The 24,585-nt window shown below is 44.4% G+C and overlaps 1 protein-coding gene across 6 annotated transcripts in view; it reads right to left on the bottom strand.

Annotated features, from left to right (window-relative positions):
• Positions 1 to 3,298: 3,298 nt before the first annotated feature.
• Positions 3,299 to 24,585, bottom strand: part of ERBIN (erbb2 interacting protein) — a 261,007-nt gene continuing 239,720 nt past the window's right edge. For 5 of the 6 annotated variants that reach the window (XM_085884469.1, XM_085884471.1, XM_085884468.1 and 2 more), the window contains 8 exons: positions 23,425 to 23,640; positions 21,913 to 22,095; positions 8,154 to 8,267; positions 7,543 to 7,680; positions 7,225 to 7,365; positions 6,223 to 6,315; positions 6,003 to 6,077; positions 3,299 to 5,231 (listed from right to left, as the gene is read on the bottom strand). In XM_085884469.1, coding sequence (XP_085740595.1) covers positions 5,124 to 5,231; positions 6,003 to 6,077; positions 6,223 to 6,315; positions 7,225 to 7,365; positions 7,543 to 7,680; positions 8,154 to 8,267; positions 21,913 to 22,095; positions 23,425 to 23,640 — 1,068 coding nt within the window. In that variant the 3' untranslated portion in view covers positions 3,299 to 5,123. The remainder of the gene's footprint in view (positions 5,232 to 6,002; positions 6,078 to 6,222; positions 6,316 to 7,224; positions 7,366 to 7,542; positions 7,681 to 8,153; positions 8,268 to 21,912; positions 22,096 to 23,424; positions 23,641 to 24,585) is intronic. The other variant, XM_085884470.1, reaches the window with a different exon arrangement.

Genomic DNA, 24,585 nt, shown 5'->3' with positions numbered 1-24,585 from the left:
GACCTTGACCTTTGACCAAAATCTAATCAGCGCAAGCCACCACCCTCCTGAATCACGTGGTGTAATTTGACATTGGAAGCTTCTTCCGTTCTCGAGTTATCATTTTTTGGATGTTTGACCTCACTGTGACCTTGACCTTTGACCAATTTTGACCAAAATCTAATCAGCACGAGCCATCAGCCTCCTGAATCACGTGGTGTAATTTGACATTGGTTGCTTCTTCCGTTCGAGTTATCTGTACCAAACCATCAAAAATCGAATATTTGACCTCACCGTGACCTTTGACCGATTTCGACCAAAATCTAATCAGCACTTGCCATCACCCTTCTGAATCACGTGGTGTAATTTGACATTGGTAGCTTCTTCCGTTCTCGAGTTATCGTGCCTACAAACAAACAAACAAACAAACAAACATACAAACAAACAAACAAACAAACAGAAACACAAGTCATCAATATACTTACGAAATCTTTAGATTTCGTAAGTAACAAACAAACGTGTGAAAACACAACTCACCCATATGCATCTTTGTAATGCAGATTTTTTACGTAGGTAACAAAGAAAAACAGGGGTGACTACATAACATAACCTTCGTCCACCGTCAGTGCTGGAGGTAATAAACCCGAGCCATTGATAAACAGCTTGCAGAACTACTGATTGCCATCCTTTTGAATGACATGACAGCGTTGAAACGCAGTTATGATTACTTGGCTATGCGAGCAGTCAATAACACCCCTGCAATGTGGCAATCCCCACCGATGCCCACACTTTTCCATTCCTACGGCAACACAATTGAAATCGCAATGTGTTAGTTATTGGCACAAGCATTCTGCAAGTTGCTTTGCACAATTATTTGACATAGATGCATCATCACCAAGGTCACACCAAATATGAATCCCACAATTCTACCCTCACTTTGTTATATAGTGAACCAGAAAGTTTTTAACAATTTCACATTAAACGATTCAGTATCTTGCTTGGTAAAATGAAAAACGGTACTAACTTTCAGAATGCACAATTAAAGGTTCCCCTTGACAGACTAAATATATCAATCCCCTGGGTATCTGTGTTCAGTCAATCTGATGCAGATCCAAAGACTGTTGTCTGACTTGGACAACAGAAAGTAATGCATTTAAATTTGTGAGTGCACAATTATAGTTTTGGAATGAGATGCTTTTCAATACTTTTGTTTGAAAAGTCAAATGCAAGACTGGTTCCCCTTCATACATTTACTTTCCATTAATTTCTTCTGTTCTACCACAGCATTGCGTTTATGTAAATGCGAAGGCGGAAGATCAAAATCTCCAAAGTCGTAAGTGCATGCAATTTGGTCATTTTGCTTTGCAGGCAGATTGCGAGTATGTGACATCACATAAAATGCATGTCGACCTTTCTCAATGGTGGTTGATGGCATCACAGTAAATCAGTGATTCTGCTATACTCTGAACACTCGGTCCCAATACCCATTAAGGTATGGTGTAAAGTGGTCTCCGCAGAAATCTGTTTGGACAGGGGGGGGGGAAATTGGTGGTGGTTCAAACTGGTCAACACATGTGTACAATGAGGAGGGCAGAAACAAACCTTAGCCTTGACAGCAAGTGAAATAATCATCCGTGTTATAGATGAAACATCATACGTTAAATGTTTAATACTATAGTTTCAGAAAACGGTCAAAGATAAGCCACGGTGATGCAAATTCAAATATATATGTAATTGTCAGACAATCTGCAACTTCAATTCTTAAAAGAAAAATCAATCAGGAATGGGTTAACAGGGAGAAATCTGACCGAAAGGAGCGATGAACCTGAAGGTTCCTGGAGAGTTAATTTGGTCCAAAGAGCATTTGTAATGAACTGAAGGATACTTGATTCGACCCAATCGGTGGTAAATGACAAGTCAATCTCTTCAGCAGGAAGAATAATTTTCTCAAACACCAATTTATTTGTCAACTCAGATGTAACGTTTCTGAAGAAACCGATTAGCAAAATGGATCCAAGTTGCATCCTCTGGCAGCAGTTTTATCGATTTTTCATAAACCGTACTCAATGCGAAATTTGGGCATTTTGTCATCATCAGAACTTCAAAGTATCTCATGACACAACTGATCACGTACCTCTTTGCTTGAACGACAAACGTAATACTGCTCTGCGATGAGGATTATACGCATATTCATCCAAGCCAATAGGGCTATCAAGGCCCCTTAGTCCTGGCTGTTCTCAAGTTGTTGTGCCCTTCACTTCCAGTTTGGATGTTCAGAGGCAGCTCTCATAATTACCTCCACCACCGAAGGTGAAAGAGGCTTTTTTCACCCCTTTCTGTCTGTGTAAAGGATATCTCAAAAAGTTGTGGACTGATTCAGATGAAACTTGGTGGACATATTGGGTGTGTGACAAGAAAGAAATTATTAAATTTTGGTGACGATCTGGATCCAAATACTAGAATTTTAAAAGCGATTCTTCACCATTGAAAGATAGGGTTTGAAAACGATATATAGCATGATATTTCAAAAATGTATTTGGCCAGATATGTTATCGTGGATGAGGCATGACGGGCCGGATGTATGCGCTCTACCGAGTGCCCTTCTAGTTCAGTGTTCAGATGAAGGTACACACCTGACTGTTCGGCCAAAATACAGACGTCAATCCTACTGTCAAAAATATTTTTCAAAAACTTTAACGTGGTGTGATTAAAGCAAACTGTGGCAAGAAAACTGTCTTCTTTCTTTCCTCTTCAAATGTAGATTCCGATTCCTGTACTTTATGGCAGTGAAGCCTTGTCTTGCACAACAACTTTCTTGGTTAACAATGAAATCCCCCTCCCTTAAAAAGCTTCAAAAGCATTAAGTATTTCCTCTCCTTGGCAGGAAAAACCCGAGAAAATATAGGTAACTTGGACACAGGAGGAGGCCTTTTGGCACAGTATGCCTGTGCTTCATTCACACCCCATCGATTCCTCTTTTGATTTATAATTTATCCCTTAATGAACAGAACCCAAACAAGATTCCTTTTTTCTATATAGACAGGCAGTTAATGAGGGCTCTGTCTCTGCATCGAGGAATGGAACAGCCAAAGAGATCATCGATACGTTCTGAGGAATGTTCCCTTCCTTACCTTACTGCCATCTCCCAAACTCCTTTATATACTCACCTTTATACACTTGTACTTTGTTCCCACACTCACCAGTCATCCTTTATGCTTTTTTTTCCCCCCATTGATGTAAAATTTTAAGTGGCCCAGGACGATGACTGGAATTATGTGCGCAGCAAATCACATGCTGCAACCTGAAATCGAACAAACTGTTTCCCAGCAGAATGTTTATTATACAGTAATTTTTTGGTTCTAAATTTTGCACAGTACATTCCTCAATTCAAAAATCATTATCCCAGAAAGAGCGCATTATAAAATAAATCTAAAAACATCCCCCTGTACAGCATATCATAGCGACTGTGCGTGTCAAAGCAACAAACGGTAAAAATTTACAGGCAATAAAAAATAAATGGTCACACAACCAAGTGGATGCAGTTTCTACATCAGTGATCAAAACCCAAATGGAAATGTAAAATAGTGATCATCACAGATTTGCGGTTCATTGTTCCCCCTGGGTGAAGTTTATACACAGGTTAAAACGGCCTCTCCCCGTATTTACAATCAATGTGCAAATATCACGCTGCAATAAAATCAGAATGATAGAACCATCATCGGTGGATGTTCAACTACATTGTAAGCTAAATAGTTATGACAAAAACATGTTATTTTCTTTAAAAAAAAAAAAACAACAAACAAAAAAAGCCCCTCCTGTAATCATGTACATGACATTTTTCATCACTTGAACAGATTTTGTATCAACTTAAAGTAATAAAATTAAAATAAGCAAACCTACGTTCCACAGCACTTTGCAACATCCATTTGCAGATCCGTTTGTCTTCGACTCGTTTCCCCGTCCGATATCTGGCGTTCACATTCCGTTCTTGATACATGCCGACGACTTGCTTGGTCTCACGATTTCGCACTTGCAGCTCTCCAAGTCTGGCTATCACTCGATTTCAGTGGTGAAAAACTGGTCAAAACCCCCCCGAGTAGTTTGATCCAACCAGGCACAGGTTTTAAAACCGTTTCAATGATCCTCGAGTTAGGAACATAACTGTGTAACTGTTTTGTACAACTCTCACAAAACTACGTACGATCGTATATCCCCGAACCCAACCCGGCACACCAATAAAAGAAAAAAACAAATGAAAAACCCTGCAAATCTTCCGTCGCTTTGTTGGTCAAATAACGACATCTCCCCAAAAGGAAATCATGCTTTAACATGTAGCCGCCCACAGTGGTAATCAAAGTAAGTCATAAAATGAGGAATGAGATGGTGCGTCTGGGTTAATAACCTGCCAAAGCGGGTCCTGTGGTCCTTTGGGGAGGTCCCAAGTATACTTTCCTTCACTTCACAGCAAGCCCACATGACAATGTTTCCACTCTGGAGAGTCGTGATGAGCGGCTTTGGTTAATTTCCAAAAGAATGCCACACAGTTCTTTCAATGGAATCTGCATTCGGACTTTGGTGCCCGGAGAGCCTCCGCATTCACCAGAAGTTTTGCAAAAGGTTGAACGGGAAGGTAAGATTTTGCTCAAACCTTTGAATGCACCTGCCACTAACAACCTGGCAGAAATTTAACAACAACAAAAAATGAAATTAAGTGCGACAGAACAAATTCAAATCTCGACCTGGTGGGCAGGCAGAATCATGCGAGAACTACCTACACCTTGCTCGGGTGGGACACGGGCCAAAACCCAAGCAGATGCTGGGAAATAGCTCAATGTGAAAAACCCGAGCAGTATTCTGTTTGGCCACATGTGCAAATAGGATTCAGAGTAATACGATTCATAACGAGTCACTTTCTCGTGGCCCACAAAAAAGGCAGTTTACAAACCTCGCACTTTAACAAGAAAAAAAAAAAGAAAAAAAAGAAGTAAAAGTCCACAAAAATATAACTTTGCTAATGTCCAAAAGATCCCCCCCCCCACCCCAAGAGTAAATTAGCTGCAGGTTGTTGGGTTTGCACTTTAGCCTGAAAAGCAAAGTGTGTAAGGGTGCAAAGGAGAGGGGAAATTAGATGGAGGTTCAGGACCTCACACAGACACGTCTCTCTGAACCACGAGCTCCACAGGGTTGTTCAGTGACTTGAGCAGATTGACGGCCTTCTCATGCTCCACACCGGTAAAGCTGTACCCATTGGCCTAATGGGATGGGGAAGACGGTTATACAAGTTATGTAAGCAGAAAAGACCAAACATTATTGTCAACATCGCACACTACTCCAAGGCTCAAAGTTTCTACGAGACTCTTTAGAGTGATCAAAGGCTCAAAGTTGAGCTTATACACAATTTATATGGAGACCAAAGATATAAGCAGACATCAACATCCTTGAATGAGAGTTACAATGAGATTAGTGGATAAAGGGTGAGTCTATATTCACAGCAAGCAAGATGGTAGAAGATAGGTGAATTGAACCGATACCAATCCAAAAACTGCAACTGGTGGCTACAGGAAGAATTCTTCGAGACAAAAAAAAAAAAGATTGATGGACCTGGGCCTGGACATTTTTGATAGATGTGCAATGTGGTCCAGAAAAACAAGTTGATCACCTACTTTGATCAAAATGCGGTGATTAGAATGGTAACAAGTGATTGGGAAGGCTAACCTTGTTTTTGACCCTTTTGCTAAGTGGCTGAAACAAACTTGAGAATGACCATTATAAGAAAGTTTGACGACAATCCCAAGATAGGTTTCAAATGAGCATGAAGCGTTAACACAAAGGAGGAGGTCGGGATGGTGTTCCATGGAATAAGCATTTCAGCAAATAGTTGTCACGTTCACCGAGTCAACCCAGCATGGATGGCATGGTTACACCAAAAACGTGTCACCGTTCATTGCTACCGGAGTCCACAAAGTTTGTAACGGAGTCCACGAAGTTTGTAATACAGCTGTGCAACTCGGTGAGCACAATACCTGTACTATTTTGTCCCCTGGAAGCAGCAGGCTGCACGCAGGCCCATCCGGTTGAACCCTCATCACAAAAATGCCCTGAAGACAAGCAACATCATGCAAATCAAAACAAAATTAGGTCAAACCAAAAAAAAAAAAAAAAGAGAAGAAAAAGATGGAGCAAAACAAGCAATTAGTGCAGAATAGGTGGAATGGAAAGGATGTGTCGGCTCAAATTGCTCACCGCATCCGATGGTCTGAATGGGTTCCGATGGTTCCCTATACCTCCTGTTATACTGAACCCAAGGCCTGGATTCTTATCAATTCTGACCCGGAACTGAAAGAAAAATGGATCTTAAGTTGCTCAGCATGGTCATGGTACAAAATAACACCTCACTTCTTTTTTTTATTTTCACAAAAGCTCACTTTTTTAATGTCGCGAACAAGAAATAAAAGAAGGGTTCCAGTTTACCGACCACTCGTAACAAAGGGGGGATCCCCAGTTTTGGAGGTTTTTTTTCAACCTTAAGAAAGAAGATTTAAGGAATTGCAGTGCAGTACATTTCTTACATGATAGGCAGGGGTGGGAGCTTCTTCTTATTTTTTTTTTTTTAAAAACTTAATTTTTTTTTAACATTTTGACCTCCCCCAAATATCTTGGAGATGGAACATCTGACAGATACAAAATTGAGTGTGTAGATAGAAAATCATCCTCAACAATATGCCGATGTAATTGAATTAGTGAAGAAACGTCTATTTTAAAATAAAACAAAACATCTAATTATGTAATTATTCTGGGGAAGCCCTCTCTGGCCCCTCTTTTTTTTTACATAAATTTGGTGTCAAAATATGCGCAAGACATTTAAGAAAAACTAAAAAAAAAAAACTCATGAAATAGCATTTGGCAATTTGTGGGGGTTATGGAGAAATTGAAAATTTTCAACAAGTGTGTGTGTGGGGGGGGGGGAGGGCGGGTCATATTGACTCTTCCCCCAACCTGAATACGGTAAAAGCGTGATCTACATTTTACATACCAAAAGGGGTGAATCAAATAAAACTTATACAGCCTGATACATACCATGTGGAAAAAGGAGTAGGAGGGTCTCAGGATGCCCATAATTGTGTATATGACATGCCTAAGTTATTTTTGTTGATTTATTCCACTGCCCACCCTCCCTCTCCTCTTTGCACCCAACCCCCATAACTTGTTCTAGATTCTAGAACATACAGTAGTACAAACGCCAACCTCTTCCACATGTCCAACTGCTGTGAGTTGTGTTTGATCTGTTGGGAAGCCGTTAGGCTGTGGTGCTCCTTGGAATGCTGGGCCTGGAAAGAAACCATCGGGGTTACGTGGAGCCCCCTCTCGATCTCGATGTACTGTACCCTGTAATGAAGGAATAAGAAAGATGATGTTGCGTTTGGAGCATTATAAACGTTAATGACATTCTGCACGAATGTAGTGCAGAATGTTAATAAAAGCAAGCTTTTGCACAGTTTGGAATTAATGCAGGATAGAAATGAATAGCAATGAGAGGGTGATAAGGGGGTAGGTGAGCATCACCTGCTGCCTTGCCGTTTGTCGCTGCACCAAGAAATCGATAAGCTGTTCACGAGATGGATACCGAGCCATGTTTGAAGAGCTACAAATTGGCATTGAGGAACCAGTTGTCCAGCAAGCCTGCCCATTCATCAGAGGCAGCTGTGATTATTTTTTTTTGGGGGGGGGAGGGGGGAACGGGGAAGGGGAGGAAGAGGTAAGGATTAAACTTTATAAAATGCACACATTCCACCCCTATTTTTTCTCAGAATAACACCATGCTTGCACAGATCTTAAGTCATGGGGGCAGGAGGTGTGAGGGTGGGAAGGAAGGGTTTATGGGTGGAGGGAGGGAGTAGTTTCAGTGACAGGCCTGCAAGGAAATATACCTTCCAGTTTATAAACCACAATTTTAAGTCATGGAATATTCATGTGAGCTTGTAACTGTTTGATATCAGATGAGCATTGATATGTTTTTGAAATGAAAACAACTAACACACTGACAGACGGAGACAGAGGCAGACGGGGGGGAAGGGTGGTGGGAGAGGGAAGGAGGCACACATGCACAATGCCAGAAGGGGACAGACAGACAGAGGGAAAAAAAAGAAAACACACAAAAAGACGAGACAATTCACCTGCCGGCCATTGTCCGGTGGGACATCTCTCCGACCCAGGGTCCCCAAGGAAAATTCACTACCTCGCACACTCTCATCTACTGATGATGAGCTCAAAATTGGCTGTGACGGGAACTGAGAGGAAAAAAATAAAACACGTAAATGTGGTGCACACAGCATTGAGATTTATCAGAAAGAATGATGCAAATGAAACATTTTAGATCCACTCATTCACCTTATGGCAAACATTTAAAAGGGTGGCCTGCTGATCCTTCGTAGCTGGAGTTACAGGCCAGACTTAATTGGTATGTTTTTGGTATCTTAATATTTATAGGACATCTCAATAAGTGAATGGGTACCAAACACGAGTGCCATATTTAATGTTGTATCGGGATTTGTAGCTTACATCGCCACCGTAGCTGCTTGGTTATGTGATAAGTGTGTGGTGCTTGGTCAAACTGCTTGGAATTGCCCATCTTATTTTCTGGGTGCTTTCATCAATCCTGCTAGTGGGACATTTTCTTCATACAAGTTCCCTCAAAATCAAAATGTATAACCTTTATGCATAGAAAATATCAACAGAGTTGTGGGAAAGGTGATACAACCCTTATGAGTTCAGAATATTGATTATTTAGCAAGACATGACTTTCAAAATGACGTATAAATGCAAAAAGAGGCCTTTTGAGCATGCGCTCAGTTATGATCACTGGACACTTTTAACCTGCTGTTCCTTGCGTGAAATCTGTGATTCAAATAGTCTTTCAAACATAATTTTTAGCATTTAGATGAAAGAGTGGCAATTTCAAAATTGTGAACCACAAGTGTTCTGTTCCGAAATGCAAATCAGACTCATGGAAATATGAGACATACCCATGGATGAGAAGTGTCGAGTTCATACATCCTGTTAGGCCAAGCGACGAGCGGCAATGGATACAACACTAACACGTGCGCGCACGCACGCAACTAGATGAGTGTGCCAAGTGCACATTTGTACAAGTAAACCAATAAAAACAGACGACGTAAAAATTGACCTTGAAAAAACAGCAATACAGCAGTTAGAGAACAAAGCATCATAGAAACACCTCGGAGTAGAAGAGGGCCACCAAATATGTCACAAACCCATGTGCAAAACAATCGCCAAACAATACCGACATAGAACGAAGCAGATCCTGAAAACGTATCTCTCCCCAAGAAACAAAATCAAAGCCATAAACCAACAACGCAGTCCCAGTGTTCCAATACAGCTGTGGAATAGTAAATTGGCTCCAATCAGAAATCAATAAGTTAGACATCAAAACAAGAAAACTCAACCATCCACAAAGTGTTCCACAAAAAAAACAACAACAAAACAAGCAGTCATAGACTGGTACTTACAAAATCGTCAACTTGACCTCTGACCTTGTCTAATAAAAGCTGTCTCGAGAGAAGGTAGCGACGCAAACCAGAAGTTTCTACGATGATTCTGTACCAAACCATCAAAAATCGAATGTTTGACCTCACTGTGACCTTGACCTTTGACCGATTTTGACCAAAATCTAATCAGCATGAGCCATCACCCTCCTGAATCACGTGGTGTAATTTGACATTGGTAGCTTCTTCCGTTCTCGAGTTATCGTGCCTACAAACAAACAAACACACACACAAACAAACAAACAAACAAACACACAAACAGATGACGGAAGTCATCAATCTGATTTCATAAGTAAAAGACAGTGCATCCCGAGAATGTATCTACTGAGACGAAAGGAAGGGAGCGGCCTGATGGAACTCAACCATGTGCAGCGAGCGACGAGTGTAGGACTAGTTGAGTATGTAAAATGCTCAACAGACTATCGGATTCAACTTGTAAGCAAACATGAATGCAAGAAAGCTGAAAAACGTATCCCCAACTCACCTTGCAAGGAAGTTCTACAAACAAGTGTGAAGAGAAGATACCACACAGGAAAATGAAACTGCAACAAATATAGCCACAGCGATTGCAAAAAAGACAAAAAAAAAAAATATTTTTAAAAATCAACAAATATACACCAACAACTAGGAGAACGACAAAAGAGCAGGAAATTCTTCTTCTTCTTCTTTCGGCTGCTCCCGTTAGGGGTCGCCACAGCGAATCATTCGCCGGATGCCCTTCCTGACGCAACCCTGGTCGCCTCTTACGACACAGGGATATGGTACACCTATTTTAACCGGGGTATACACCGGCCCAGTATACTGGTACTCATTTCGCCGACCTCGGAAGGATGACAGGCTGAGTCAACCCCCTGGTGTATTAATTCAGTGGCCCAACGGGGTTTGAACTCAGGACCTTTTGGATCCCAAGCCACTGCCCTAACCACTGCGCCAACACCAGGCTCGACAAAAGAGCAGGAAATTACAAAAAAAAAATTGGACCGAGTTGGTATCAACAAAGAAGGCTCATTGGAATGGCTGAGGAGCTCGATCAGCTCAACGATAGAGAATGAATAAAATGACCGTTTTTACAGCCATTTTTCCCTGCTGTGCAGGGGTTTGGCTTTTTCTTGAGGCAATGTTTTTTTTTATGGCCGGATGCCCTTCCTGACGCCAACCCTGGTCGCCTCTTACGACACACAGGGATATGGTACACCTATTCTAACCGGGGCATACACCGGGACCAGTACACTGGTACTCACTTCGCCGACCTCAGATGGATGACAGGCTGAGTCAACCCCCTGGTGTTAATTCAGCAGCCAATGGGGCTTGAACTCAGGACCCTGGGATCCCAAGCCGCCACCCGAACCACTAAGCCAACACCAGGCTTGATAGAGAATGAATAATAATAATAAATGCTCGAGATCAAGGACATGACACCAATGGATTTCAAAAGATGGTGGGACTGAGCCAGACGGACAAGTGTAGGTTCTGCAAGACAAACAGAAAGTATTGTCACCTGCTTTCGGGATGTAAAAAACTATCAGAACAACTTTACACACAATGACACAACAAAGTGTGCAAAGTGATTAATTGACAAATCTGTAAAATTTCAACATCCCAGTTTCAGAAAACTGGTGAAAACAAACCAAGGGCAGTTATTGAAAATAAGGACGTCATGCTGATGTAGGACCTGATGATCCCATCCAGCGTGAACATAGAAAACAAATCCTTGCGACCGGACATTGTTATCGAGAACAAAAAGGAAAAGACAGCATTGCTGATTGAGATATCAGAACACAGCAATTTTGGATTAAATAATGCAGAAATCAAGAAAATGATCAAATACCAGGATCTCAAAAATGAGATCAAGAGATCTTGGAAGCTAAAGAGCATCAAAATTGCACCCATGATAATTGGAGAAACAGGAATAATAAAGAATAACCTCACTGAGATTTTGAAAACCATAACCAGAAATATTACCACAAACAAATGACAACTGGAGGCAGTGCAGGGTTCGGTGACTATCCTGAAAAGAGCCCTTGGAACAAAACTCTGAGAACAACAAAGTTGAACAGGGTCCATGAACTGTGATACTTTCAATCTTGGGAGGACTTTGTTCCATCTCATCAAACCCACAAATGGAGACAACCAATAACAACACACACACACACACACACACACACACACACACACACACACACACACACACACACACACACACACACACACACACACACACACACACACACACACACACCTTTCAACAATAGATGCAAAAACAGAGTACAATTTATCTTGCAACCCCAAGAACAAACACAAACAAAAATCTATACTTGCAACAACATTCATAGCCCATACAGCTCCCACTCTCTCCCCCCCTCCTCCCAAACATTAATAGTAAATATTGTTACGGCTGTGGAAATTCGCAGAGCACCATATAGGTCCGAGTTGGTATCAACAAAGAAGGCTCATTGGAATGGCTGAGGAGCTCGATCAGCTCAACGATAGAGAATGAATAAAATGACCGTTTTTACAGCCATTTTTCCCTGCTGTGCAGGGGTTTGGCTTTTTCTTGAGGCAATGTTTTTTTTATGGCCGGATGCCCTTCCTGACACCAACCCTGGTCCAACCATAACTTAGATCAGTTATGCCGATAAGTCTGTGTTTAGAAAGATTTCCCCACCGTTGTTTCATGGGATTTATTCGTGTGATCAGGGCTGTGATCTTTGAGTTAGCCGTTTTTCTTTTGCCATCATTATTTTGGACCAATCGCTTCACAACCACCACCTCCACCACCAACATCGCTCTCATAAACCGCTTCACAACAACCACCACCACCAACACCTTCACACAACCACCTTAACCACAAGTGCCCAACCACACCACCCTCACGACCACCACAAAACGCCAGCCACGCGACCATTACAACAACCACCTTAACCACCAACACGTTTCCACCTCAGCAGGGTTTGGAGAAGTCTGACATTCGTCGGGAGAGAACAGACGACGGCCTCACCCCCCCTCCCCCCAACGAAAAGCACGTGCGGAAGAGACGCGGGGAGGCAGTGCTTAAACCAAAAGAGCCGGGCCGATCTCTCCTGGAATTTTCCTCCCCCGCGCGCCGCGAAGGGAGGGCGATGCACCGTCGAGATAAAAGGGCACGCGGAACGAGAGGTCTGTCAGTCGACGTCTGCAGGTCGTGGTCGCTCGCTCCCTGTCTGTCAAGGTCTGCAGGTCGTGGTCGCTCTCTGCCTGGGTCAAAGTCTGGAAGTCTTGGTCAGAGAGGTCTGGAGGTCTGGAGGTCTGGAGGTCGTGATCGCTCGCTGAGTCGTCAGCTGCAGGAGGTTGTGGAAAGGAGGAGAGAGCGCAGCGGAGCCAAGGCGCTTAGCCTGCCGAGCCGTGCCTTACCATGGGTCATGGAGACGGGACGCCACGGGCCGCCCCAGCGAGGTGAAGGTAGCCAGCCCGGTCTCGCGGAGCCTCTGCGGTCTACACGGCTCCATGTTATAAAGATCCCAAGAGGTCCCGTCTACTCCTCATCTGTCCTGGGGTTTTTCCTTGCTTGTCTTTGTATGAACGTTGTGGCGCCAAGTCCGTTAAGTAGAACTGTTGATAAGTGACTGTACATAATAGACAGACGGTCGTAGCTCCTTTGCATTGCATGTGTGTTTTGTATTGATTGCATACGTGCATGCCTGCATACGTGCTGTACAAATAAATGTGCTTGTTTGAATGTTTACCTGTTCGTTGCGTCCTTTCCCCAATTGAACTACCATATTGCACTCGGAATATAGTTGGTTTTTAAATCACCGGTAAAGTGATCGGGTCCAACAGGGCAAGCGATAACACCCCGCTCGGTTATCCCAAAACGGAGCGAGCTGCATGAAGCGGCTCGTGTCCCAGCGGCCCTGTTGAGGTACAATCTCTCGGTAATCTACCCGCGTGATTAATTAGGTATATCGACAATTCGGAGATTGACCCTGTAGCGCGTGGGTAGAGTGCGGACAAGGTTGTGGTGTGGTTAAAAACACACCCGTGGCTGGTTTTCGGCGTTGATCCGGAAAGCCGCGACTGGATTGTCCGTTCGGTGGGCGAAGCAGCCGCTATTGGTTAAACGCAGTCGTTCGCATGCCGGTGGGTGGAAATCCATAACAATATCATTTTAAACTTAACCTGTGCATGGGCAAGCCCCAGATATGACCTTCCTATTGGCGTTAAAAAGCATGAAGGTTTGGGTAGATGGCACTATCTACGAACCTTCGGGCCTAACACATGCCACAGTCACGAGTTTTTGCAGTACGGGCTGCAATACATCAATTTTTTGGGTGCGTTGATCTGAAAGTTCTCCAAATGTTTTGTTGTGCACAGGCACACCCCTTTCTCTCAGGTACTTTTCCAAGTATTTTCAGCTTCTTTTAGAAGCTTTGTGAGCCATTTTACATTACAATCCCTACTTTGGGATGCACAATATACATTTGCCAACCCTTGATAACTGCAATTGGCTGGGGTTTCTGTGCATTCTGGGGTGGATTACATCATTTTGAAAGTTGCGTACTGGCAGGTGATTGCGCAGAAAAATACACCACAACAGAATTCTTATGGTACATGAACAAATCAAATTGCTAATTTAGAACCGCTCACTTCCTCTGAATGATTTCAACTTTATATTTTGTACTGTGCTGGTGGCCAGCCACTCCGTCAGTCGGGAAATATATTATTGCATACATGTGCACGGAATATGAAAGAAATGCATCCCTGTCATTTTTGAGTAAAGGCTGTGTACGGATGGATGAACAAGACCCAAAATACAAGCCATCAACAGGGCCCAAGCCCAGTTGGGGATTAATACAGGAAAAAAATAGGTCACAAATCATACTGAAGGAGATTGAGGTGGGAGAGGGGGAATTTGGAAGAATCACACATATAATGTTCAATAATTAAATAAATATAAAATAATAAATGTCAGAGAGTGTGTGTGTGTGTGTGTGTGTGTGTGTGTGTGTGTGTGTGTGTGTGTGTGTGTGTGTGTGTGTGTGTGTGTGTGTGTGTGTGTGTGTGTGTGTGTGTGTGTGTGTGTGTGTGTGTGTGTGTGTGTGTGTGTGTGTGTGCATCTCCTCCAAAACTCCAAAATCATGAAACCTAGCGGGCCAAAACTTTGCATGTATACCAAGGGAACTCCAAGGAAGTGCATGAATGAAAATTGGGTGTTTGGGTTAATTTAAACACCCTGTTTGAAATCAACAGCCTTATTTCATTATCCTTTATCACGGTCAGCCCCCCTGAGTCAGCCCTCTGTCAGCTTGCTGGGGTCTAAATTCACCATTTTGTTCAGCCTGCTCAACAACGCCTCAACTTGGAACAGGCTGCAATGGTTTCTTAACGATAAAACGCTCATGAAACGGTTTTTTCACTTTCCTCACTCATATCATCGAATGCCTGATGATTATACGTACGAATCGCTGGATACGTTGCAATGTTTATAAATGCCCGGAGACACCAGTGTTTGTGGTATTATTTCATTTCCACACATGCCATAACCTCGATAATCTCTCAAACCAAGCCGAATTACAAAATTTGAACTGCAGAACTGACCTTAGCAGCAGTTCTGACTGCTTTAAAAAAGTGTTCATTTGTGCAATTCAAACATTGTTTGACATTACGGGCATCTCCCTGTGGTGTGTTATAACCGATCACTAATTGCTTGCCAAGCCAGCCATTCCTTATCAACTATTTTATTGGAGTGCTTGCTTGAGTGCTTAAGCGACTTGGCGAGCACTCGACAAACTGCTTGGTCGTTTGTTTCAAAGCCATGGCAATGCACGGAAAAAGTAACGTGTACTGTCAAACAATTCAGCCACACCGGCCTGTGGCCTGTGTTGGGCACCGTGCTGCCATGCGTTGCCTCGCCTGCTAAAAACGCGCAATTTTATTTTTGGACGATATCGCTTTGTTTAACGTTTTTGTGTGATCTGCTTTCATTATCCTCCCGTCGCTTCGACATAGATACATATAAAAAATAATGTCGATCGACCTTGTGTTCAGAGTTCTGCTTGCCAAGCCATGTTGGTTTGAGCTATGAAAAGCATAAACCAGCATTTTGTGTTCTCTGTGGCTTGATATACTTTTGAATGGAAATTCACCAATTTCCTCACTTGAATTCCTCTTTTAAAGAATTCTGCTTCAAGGTAAATCTTTGTGTTTGTCGTTTGTTATGTTATTTATGCATGTGTGAATATATCTATATAACCACAACGGACTTGGAACAAGACCCGGTCCCTCGGTCACAACGTCTCTCTCACAAGCGCTCATACGGGAAGTGTGTGTGGTGTGTGGTGTGTTCGTTCATTAAACAAAACAAATCATTTTCTTTACAAACCACACCTCACTCTTTTTTTACTTCCTCCCCCCAATCCCTCTCCCTCCTCACCGCTTCCCCTCTCCCTCCGCCTCCTCCTCCACCACCACCACCACCACCACCCTTCCCTTCTCCACCCTTCCAACCCTCTCCGTCTCAATCTCCCTTCCACCCGTCTCCGTCTCCCTTCCATCCGTCTCCGCCTCAGTCTCCCTTCCACCCCACCCCTCTCAGTCTTCGTGTCCGTCTCCCTTCCACCCTTCTCCATCTCCCTTCCGCCCCTCTCAGTCTCAGTCTCAGTCTCCCTTCCGCCCCTCTCAGTCTCAGTCTCCCTTCCGCCCCTCTCAGTCTCAGTCTCCCTTCCCTTCCGCCCCTCTCATTCTCAGTCTCCCTTCCCTTCCGCCCCTCTCAGTCTCTGTCTCCCTTCCCTTTCCCCCCTCTCCGTCTCAGTCTCCCTTCCTTCCGCCCCTCTCAGTCTCAGTCTCCCCTCCCTTCCGCCCCTCTCAGTCTCAGTCTCCCTTCCCTTCCGCCCCTCTCAGTCTCAGTCTCCCTTCCCTTCCGCCCCTCTCAGTCTCAGTCTCCCTTCCCTTCCGCCCCTCTCAGTCTCAGTCTCCCTTCCGCCCCTCTCAGTCTCAGTCTCCCTTCCCTTCCGCCCCTCTCAGTCTCAGTCTCCCTTCCCTTCCGCCCCTCTCAGTCTCAGTCTCCCTTCCCTTCCGCCCCTCTCAGTCTCAGTCTCCCTTCCCTTCCGCCCCTCTCAGTCTCAGTCTCCCTTCCCTTCCGCCCCTCTCAGTCTCAGTCTCCCTTCCCTTCCGCCCCTCTCAGTCTCAGTCTCCCTTCCCTTCCGCCCCTCTCAGTCTCAGTCTCCCTTCCCTTCCGCCCCTCTCAGTCTCAGTCTCCCTTCCCTTCCGCCCCTCTCAGTCTCAGTCTCCCTTCCCTTCCGCCCCTCTCAGTCTCAGTCTCCCTTCCCTTCCGCCCCTCTCAGTCTCAGTCTCCCTTCCCTTCCGCCCCTCTCAGTCTCAGTCTCCCTTCCCTTCCGCCCCTCTCAGTCTCAGTCTCCCTTCCCTTCCGCCCCTCTCAGTCTCAGTCTCCCTTCCCTTCCGCCCCTCTCAGTCTCAGTCTCCCTTCCGCCCCTCTCAGTCTCAGTCTCCCTTCCGCCCCTCTCAGTCTCAGTCTCCCTTCCGCCCCTCTCAGTCTCAGTCTCCCTTCCGCCCCTCTCAGTCTCAGTCTCCCTTCCGCCCCTCTCAGTCTCAGTCTCCCTTCCGCCCCTCTCAGTCTCAGTCTCCCTTCCGCCCCTCTCAGTCTCAGTCTCAGTCTCCCTTCCGCCCCTCTCAGTCTCAGTCTCAGTCTCCCTTCCGCCCCTCTCAGTCTCAGTCTCAGTCTCCCTTCCGCCCCTCTCAGTCTCAGTCTCAGTCTCCCTTCCGCCCCTCTCAGTCTCAGTCTCCCTTCCGCCCCTCTCAGTCTCAGTCTCCCTTCCGCCCCTCTCAGTCTCAGTCTCAGTCTCCCTTCCGCCCCTCTCAGTCTCAGTCTCAGTCTCCCTTCCGCCCCTCTCAGTCTCAGTCTCAGTCTCCCTTCCGCCCCTCTCAGTCTCAGTCTCAGTCTCCCTTCCGCCCCTCTCAGTCTCAGTCTCCCTTCCGCCCCTCTCAGTCTCAGTCTCCCTTCCGCCCCTCTCAGTCTCAGTCTCCCTTCCGCCCCTCTCAGTCTCAGTCTCCCTTCCGCCCCTCTCAGTCTCAGTCTCCCTTCCGCCCCTCTCAGTCTCAGTCTCCCTTCCGCCCCTCTCAGTCTCAGTCTCCCTTCCGCCCCTCTCAGTCTCAGTCTCAGTCTCCCTTCCGCCCCTCTCAGTCTCCCTTCCGTCCCTCTCAGTCTCAGTCTCCCTTCCGCCCCTCTCAGTCTCAGTCTCCCTTCCGTCCCTCTCAGTCTCAGTCTCCCTTCCGCCCCTCTCAGTCTCAGTCTCCCTTCCGCCCCTCTCAGTCTCTGTCTCCCTTCCGTCCCTCTCCGTCGCCCTTCCGCCGCTCTCCGCCTCCCTTCCACTGCTCTCCGCCTCCCTTCCGCTGCTCTCCGCCTCCCTTCCGCTGCTCTCCGCCTCCCTTCCACCACTCCTCGTATTTCCATCAGCGAAGCGACGCGTTGTATTTGCTCGTAGCTAATAAAAATATTCTACAAAGCAAAATCCTACTATTAATTTCCAATTTCTCACTGGTTTCGACACCAATACAAATTTATATAATGAGCATCAAAAAGGACCCGAAGCATCAAAAAGCTATATATATATATATCGAACAAACAGTTTCAAATGGAGCACCTCACCACCATTAGAGCATTTCAATTGCATCAGATGTGAATTGTTGCTCCCAGCTTGCCAGCTCAATAACAGAAAACACCATTTGCATTTTTTCCGTTTCCATCCATCCACACTCCATTTCGAATCCCGTTCGGGCACAGGCAACTTGCAAGTTTGTAAAACATTTAAATTTACTATTTGCATGTAATCAACCAATTTAGAGACAAAAAATCAGAAATACCAGAATTAGCAGCAGTCTGGCAGGTCTGGAGGAAATTAGAGATGATGGGAAGGGGAATGGGGTAAAAAGAAAGGTGTTGGCATAAGATGACAGGAGGTGGAGGTGAAAGAAGGGGGATACATGGCAATTGGGATGAGGAAGGGGAAAGTAAAGTGGAGAGGGCGCCATGCGGAACTCCCTGAGAGTATCATGGTTCATACCCCTCCCAAATCGAATGATTCTGAATTACCTGAGCTCTCAATATTGGCTGGGAAGTTTGAAAACATCAGCAAAGTCAATCATGGGAAAAATAAAGAGCTGTGACTCATGTCACAGTATAAAATAGATGCAAGCTTAACGCACAATGCCACATGAGCTAACATGAGCAGCTGTGGAAAGTCTGAACCAAGATAAACATCTAATTAGGTGTTTACAAAATTGGACGCGCTTGTTAGCAGGCAGACTTCAAAGGCCAGAACACAGTGATAGCATTTGAACAGGGATCATAAACTTGAATTTGCAATCTAATAACTGACAAGGTGAGGAAATGTATGTGTTGTTTAGATATAATTGTCTTGAAATATTTCCAGTCAAAAAATCCACCCAATTCCAAAGATGGTGAAATAGAAATAGAAACATGTGAAGAACAAGAAGAGCACTCGGTAGAGCGCATACCATCCATCCATCCATCGGGACTACTCTGTGTCGTGTTTGTGCTGCCTCAGCAGATATTGGATATTGTCTTCTTGGATATTGGGCACAATCCTGGGCAGGTCACCCCTCCAACACAGGATACCAGCAAGCTGGTACTCATTTTGCTGAACTCGGAAGGATGATAGGCAGAGTCAACCCCACCTGGTATTAATTCAACAGCCGAATGGGATTTGAATTCAGGATGCAAGTATCCCAAGCCCACCACCCTAACCATTAAGCCAACACCAGGCATAGAGCGCATACCTCTGCCACGCAATACCTGATACACGAGAACATATTGGGCCCACTACATTTTTGAAATATCATGCTATGCAGCACTACATCATTTTAGGACCCATCTCTCAATGGTAAAGAGAAAGCCTGGTGTTGGCTTAGTGGTTAGGGTGGTGGCTTGGGATCCCAGGGTCCTGAGTTCAAGCCCTGTTGGCTGCTGAATTAACACCAGGGGGTTGACTCAGCCTGTCATCCATCTGAGGTCGGCGAAGTGAGTACCAGTGTACTGGTCCCGGTGTATGCCCCGGTTAGAATAGGTATACCATATCCCTGTGTGTCGTAAGAGGCGACCAGGGTTGGCGTCAGGAAGGGCATCCGGCCATAAAACATTGCCTCAAGAAAAAGCCTAACCCCTGCACAGCAGGGAAAATGGCTGTAAAAACGGTCATTATATATTCTTTTTCTCAATGGTAAAGAATCACTTTAAAAATTAAATAATTATCGTATCCAGATCCTGATTCGGATCTTCACCAAAATCGAATCAATTAATCCTTGCCACACACCCAACCTGTGCACCAAGTTTTGTCCGAATCCGTCCACAACTTTTTGATATATTGTGCTATATATCGGTTTTGCCATATCTCTCAATGGTGAAGAATCACTGAAAAAAAAAAAAATCAGATCCGGATCCAGATACGGATCTTCACCAAAATTGAATCAATTCTTCCTTGCACACACCCAACACGTCCACCAAATTTAATCCGAATCCGTCCAAAACTTTTTGTGATATCGTGATATACATTAGTTTCGCCCTCTCTCAATGGAAAATAATCACTTAAATCATCAGATCCGGATCCGGATTTGGATCATCACCAAAATTGAATCAATTCTTCCTTGTCACACACCCAACATTTTCACCAAATTTCATTCAAATTCGTCCACAACATTTTGAAATATCCTGAACACAAATAGACAAACAAACAAACAAGCTGGTAGGCGGCGATGGGTCGCCGAGCATGGAAACTATAAGATATAGAGCAAAATGGATGTCATATCACGGATAGGGAATCACCTTAAGATTATGCATATCAAATCTCATCCAGTTCCATCTACTGATAGCTACTCGGTATCCATTTGAATGAAAAGTACCGAAAATGCAGTTTGAAATCGGAAATCCCCAAAGTTCGAGGGGGTGCTGTGGGTGAACAAAGATCTAAATCGAAAATCCGGCTCGATCGTTTGTGCACAATGTATTCCAGACGATTAGTGTGAATTTTCATGACCATCCGACCATAACCCTAGGAGGAGTAGCATTTGGCGCGAAGGCACCTCCAGCTCTCGCATATTATCTATTTTTGCACTAATTGACCTTTGACCCCTGACCTAAGCGAAATCGGTCAATATGTCCTGAGGCAAAGTTGTAGTACTCATTGAGTACCATGAACCTGCAAAGTTTCATTCATAATCGATGCACTCACCTGATCGCTTGGGCATGAACGGTACCGATTTTGAAGGTTTTTCGGTTGTTGCTAGGGAACCAAAGCGTCCCGAGCAACCATCACAATTTCCAAAGCACGAGGTCATAAGATGTACCTACCACCCGAGTTTGGTCAAAATCGGCCCACGTTTACTACCAATTATGCTGATGACAAACGAACAAACATCCAAACAAACAGACAGAATTACTGACAATAAAGATCACCTCGTTCGGCGACCCAACAAGAAGCTGTCGTGCAGAGCACGATACAAAATCCAAAAAACAAATTTGACCTCAAAAAGAATTGGTGGTTTAATTCAATGATCAAATATGCAACTCCTCTTGAAATTTCACGTCAATCGGATGAAAATTGACAATTTTAGAAATTCGGCCTATGTGGACCTTTTGGCCGATGTGAACGTCCAAATAATTGGCTGGTTTACTTCAATGACCTGAACTATAAATCCTCTTCAAAGTTCAAGTCAATTGGATGAAAATTGAGGATTTTCAAAATCCCACCTAAGTTGTTGACCTTTGGCTGATGTTGACCTTTTGCCCTTAAAAACAATAGGCTTCTTCCTTTTGACAAACTCTACCATGTGGTGAAGTTTCGTGAATATCGGTTTAAAATTGTGACCTGTCTACGACCGACAGACAAACAGAGACAGACAGACAAAATCGGCTGACCAATATACTTGAAAAATCTTCGATTTTGCAAGTAACAAACAGACAGAGAGGGGAGAAAACATAACCTCCTTCACCTTCGGTGACGGAGGTAAAAATGCTTCTTTTGTGACAGACAGTGCAAATGATTCAATCAACACCATAAACCAGCTCATTGTTATTGAATACAGAAAGGAAGGTGGAGTGGATGTACGTACGTAGGCAAGTTTTGTGTCGAGCCACCGACAATTTGTCCCAACCCTTTTCCCATTATGACATGTCACCCTTAAACCACCAAACTTGTTTTTAGCTGACAAATGGCAATCCTCTCCAATCATATATAAAAGATGAGGATGATAATTAGAGCCAATATCTTGACCATCAACATCCACATTTACTACTCTGGTGGATGGTGTTTTTTGGGAGGGTTTTGTTTTTTATATATATATATATATATACTCAACTCACCCAAAGCTCATCGCTTGTATGCGGTAACCTGGGGCTCAGGCCATGTGCCCGAACTCCCTGCCTGTCCATTGTGCTCCAAGTCAGGCTTCCCTGGCCACCCATGTCCATGTCGATCCTAGTCCCATCGACAACCGCTGAGCCACATGGGTGCAATGTGCTCGAAGAATCAGTGAGTGTACCCGTCTGAACGGCAGGAGTAGGAAAGCAGGTGGCATGCCAAATGGCAAAGGGGGACAGAGGAGAGGTACAAAAAATACAGCAAAGCAAAAAACAATGGCAGAACCAGATAGGAGTGAGGGGGTTGCAGTGGGTGAAAAGGTAGTGGCAAGGGGTAGGGGAGGTGAAGGCAGCACAAAAGCAGAAACAGGGGGTGGGTGTTAATCAACAGGGATGACATGACAGGAAGGGGGAAGGGGAGGAAGGAGATGCAGCGTAACATGATGAGGATGAGGGAGATAGAGGAGTGGGGGGAGTGTGACCCAGAGCCAGTGAGGTGGGGGGTGCGGGGGGTTGATGGCGAGCCAACGGGGAAGAAAGGGGTGATGCAGAGCAAATGCGGGTTGGGGGGAATAACGCAGAGCCAGGGAGGGGTGTGGGGGAATGACCCACAGCCAAGAAGGGATAAAAGTGATGCAGAGCCAAGGGGGAGTGGGTGATGCAGAGCCAAAAAATAAGAGGGTGACAGAGCCAATGGGGGGAGAGGAAGGGGAAGAGAATGTGGAGATAGGAAAGGCGAAAATAAAAGCAAAGGAGAAAAAGGAAGAAAGAAAGCAAGGAAGTGAGGGAAGAACAGCGGAAGATGAAGATTGATTAGGATTTGGTTTTTTTTTAAGCAGATGGACACAAATGCAACTACAGGTGCAGCAAAAACCATCAAACGTTTGCAGTGCCATCCTAATTGTTTTCCGATCAATTTAAATGGTTAAATGTACAACAGCACATTGATGCTGATGGCTCTTTAACATCAATCTGGTGGTGTTCCTTTCACAATGCTGGGAAAGGAAAACGAGTTTTGCTGTCCAGTAGTCTTGATCATTAACGGTAAATTGCTTGATGTGAAAATCATAGCAGCATGCACAAGCAAGACAAGTTAAGAACCTCAATATTTGTCCAAAATACTGTGGCATTTACACTGGATTAATGGAACAGCAGAGTTAGTGCAAAAAACAATAATTAGTGAAAAATCAGTAGGTAATCAAAATATATTGAAAGCAAGTGAGAGTTGAAAATAATTTGGAAACTCGCTTCTGAGATTGTGTTGCAAAGTGTCAAACTAATGAAGCAAGTGCTAATCATTGGCACCAAAGAAATGTTCGTCACAAACACAATGGTCAGTCGCACAGCAAAGAAGAAGAAAAAAAAAATGTCGTGCCGTCACCCAACGTCTTTACCCAGGCAATTGTTCAAAGCAAGAAACAGCAGTGTCCGATTGTCTCCACTCTTTTCACTCGAAAAACAATGAGAAATGGTCATCAATTCCTTACTGCATGTTCCCCTGTGAACTGAAAGTACCTTCTCGAGCATCTTGTTGCCTACATGGCGCATGAGCTTCTCTCGCCAGTCGGGAGGTGTGTGGCCCAGCTGCGGGGCCATCAGTGTCAATTCTGAGTGGGTGTGTGCACCTTCCTGTCCAGGGACCACACCGAGCAATTGATTAAATGGCTCATGACATGGCCCCAGTGAATGGGCCTCAGGAGAATGAAGACCCACAGGCAATGGAAAGTAACCCTAAGTATGAGAATGCAAGGAAAGAGGTCAATCAATCACTGAGCATAAACTGATTGTGCATCAACATATATAAATATATAGTGCGAAGGTCAATTATTTTGCTAATCCCCTCTTAACTTAAGTTTCATTAGAAGGCAGCAGGTGACGATTTGCTGCGTCAATTTTTGCTCTCACCACCGCTTACTCTGAACAATAAAAATATATTTTTAATATCGTTAATTTTGATGAATACAACATACGGTACAGTGCGACCTTCAAACGAACTTATGATTTTCCTCTTGCCCCATGCTCTGTGCAACCTGTCAACTGTCGGCATAGCCAGTCTCGTCTTTTGGTAAGTTCCAAGGCTTGTTCAGGTGACTCACTGTCACAAGTCATGTAAAGGCCCATCTCATGTACTCTCTTAACAATCTTCTTGAGGAAGTTCAGCCACTGACACTACTGGGTCTCATTATCAGCCGTAATCTTTCTTGGGCAAACCACATTTCCAAGTTGGCCTCCAAAGCCAGTCTCTGACTGGGCCTCATGCATCGTACACGCTATCTCCTCCCAAACATTTGTGCAAAAATTCACCAAACTTGGTCGTTATGATCACCATATGGCAAGAAAGTGCCCTGGGGTGAGGTCAAATATAAAAAAATGCAATTACAGGCACATTTTTAAACAGTTTTTAATAAAACTTTGTTTATACAAACAACATTGGAAGCTGCATAAAACGTGTCACAATATTTTGGATTTAACCCCCGGATCAAGCCCTTGGGGGTGGGGACTTGAGGTTACAGGGGTCAAAATGGGGAAGGGGGGACCTCAAAATTTGATAAATTGGGTCATCCCTGGTGGAATCTTTTGCCATCTTTCAACCTTGCTTTAGGTGAGAAGCTTGGGGATTCACGATGGCAAGCTCTCGAGTTACAAAATGTTCCTGTAATTGAATTTTTCGGTACT

Source organism: Eptatretus burgeri, chromosome 6, assembly GCF_056783735.1.
Source record: "Eptatretus burgeri isolate ZD-2024b chromosome 6, Ebu_testis_v1, whole genome shotgun sequence".
NCBI lineage: Eukaryota > Metazoa > Chordata > Myxini > Myxiniformes > Myxinidae > Eptatretus > Eptatretus burgeri.
This window is presented reverse-complemented; position numbering and strand designations above follow the sequence as displayed.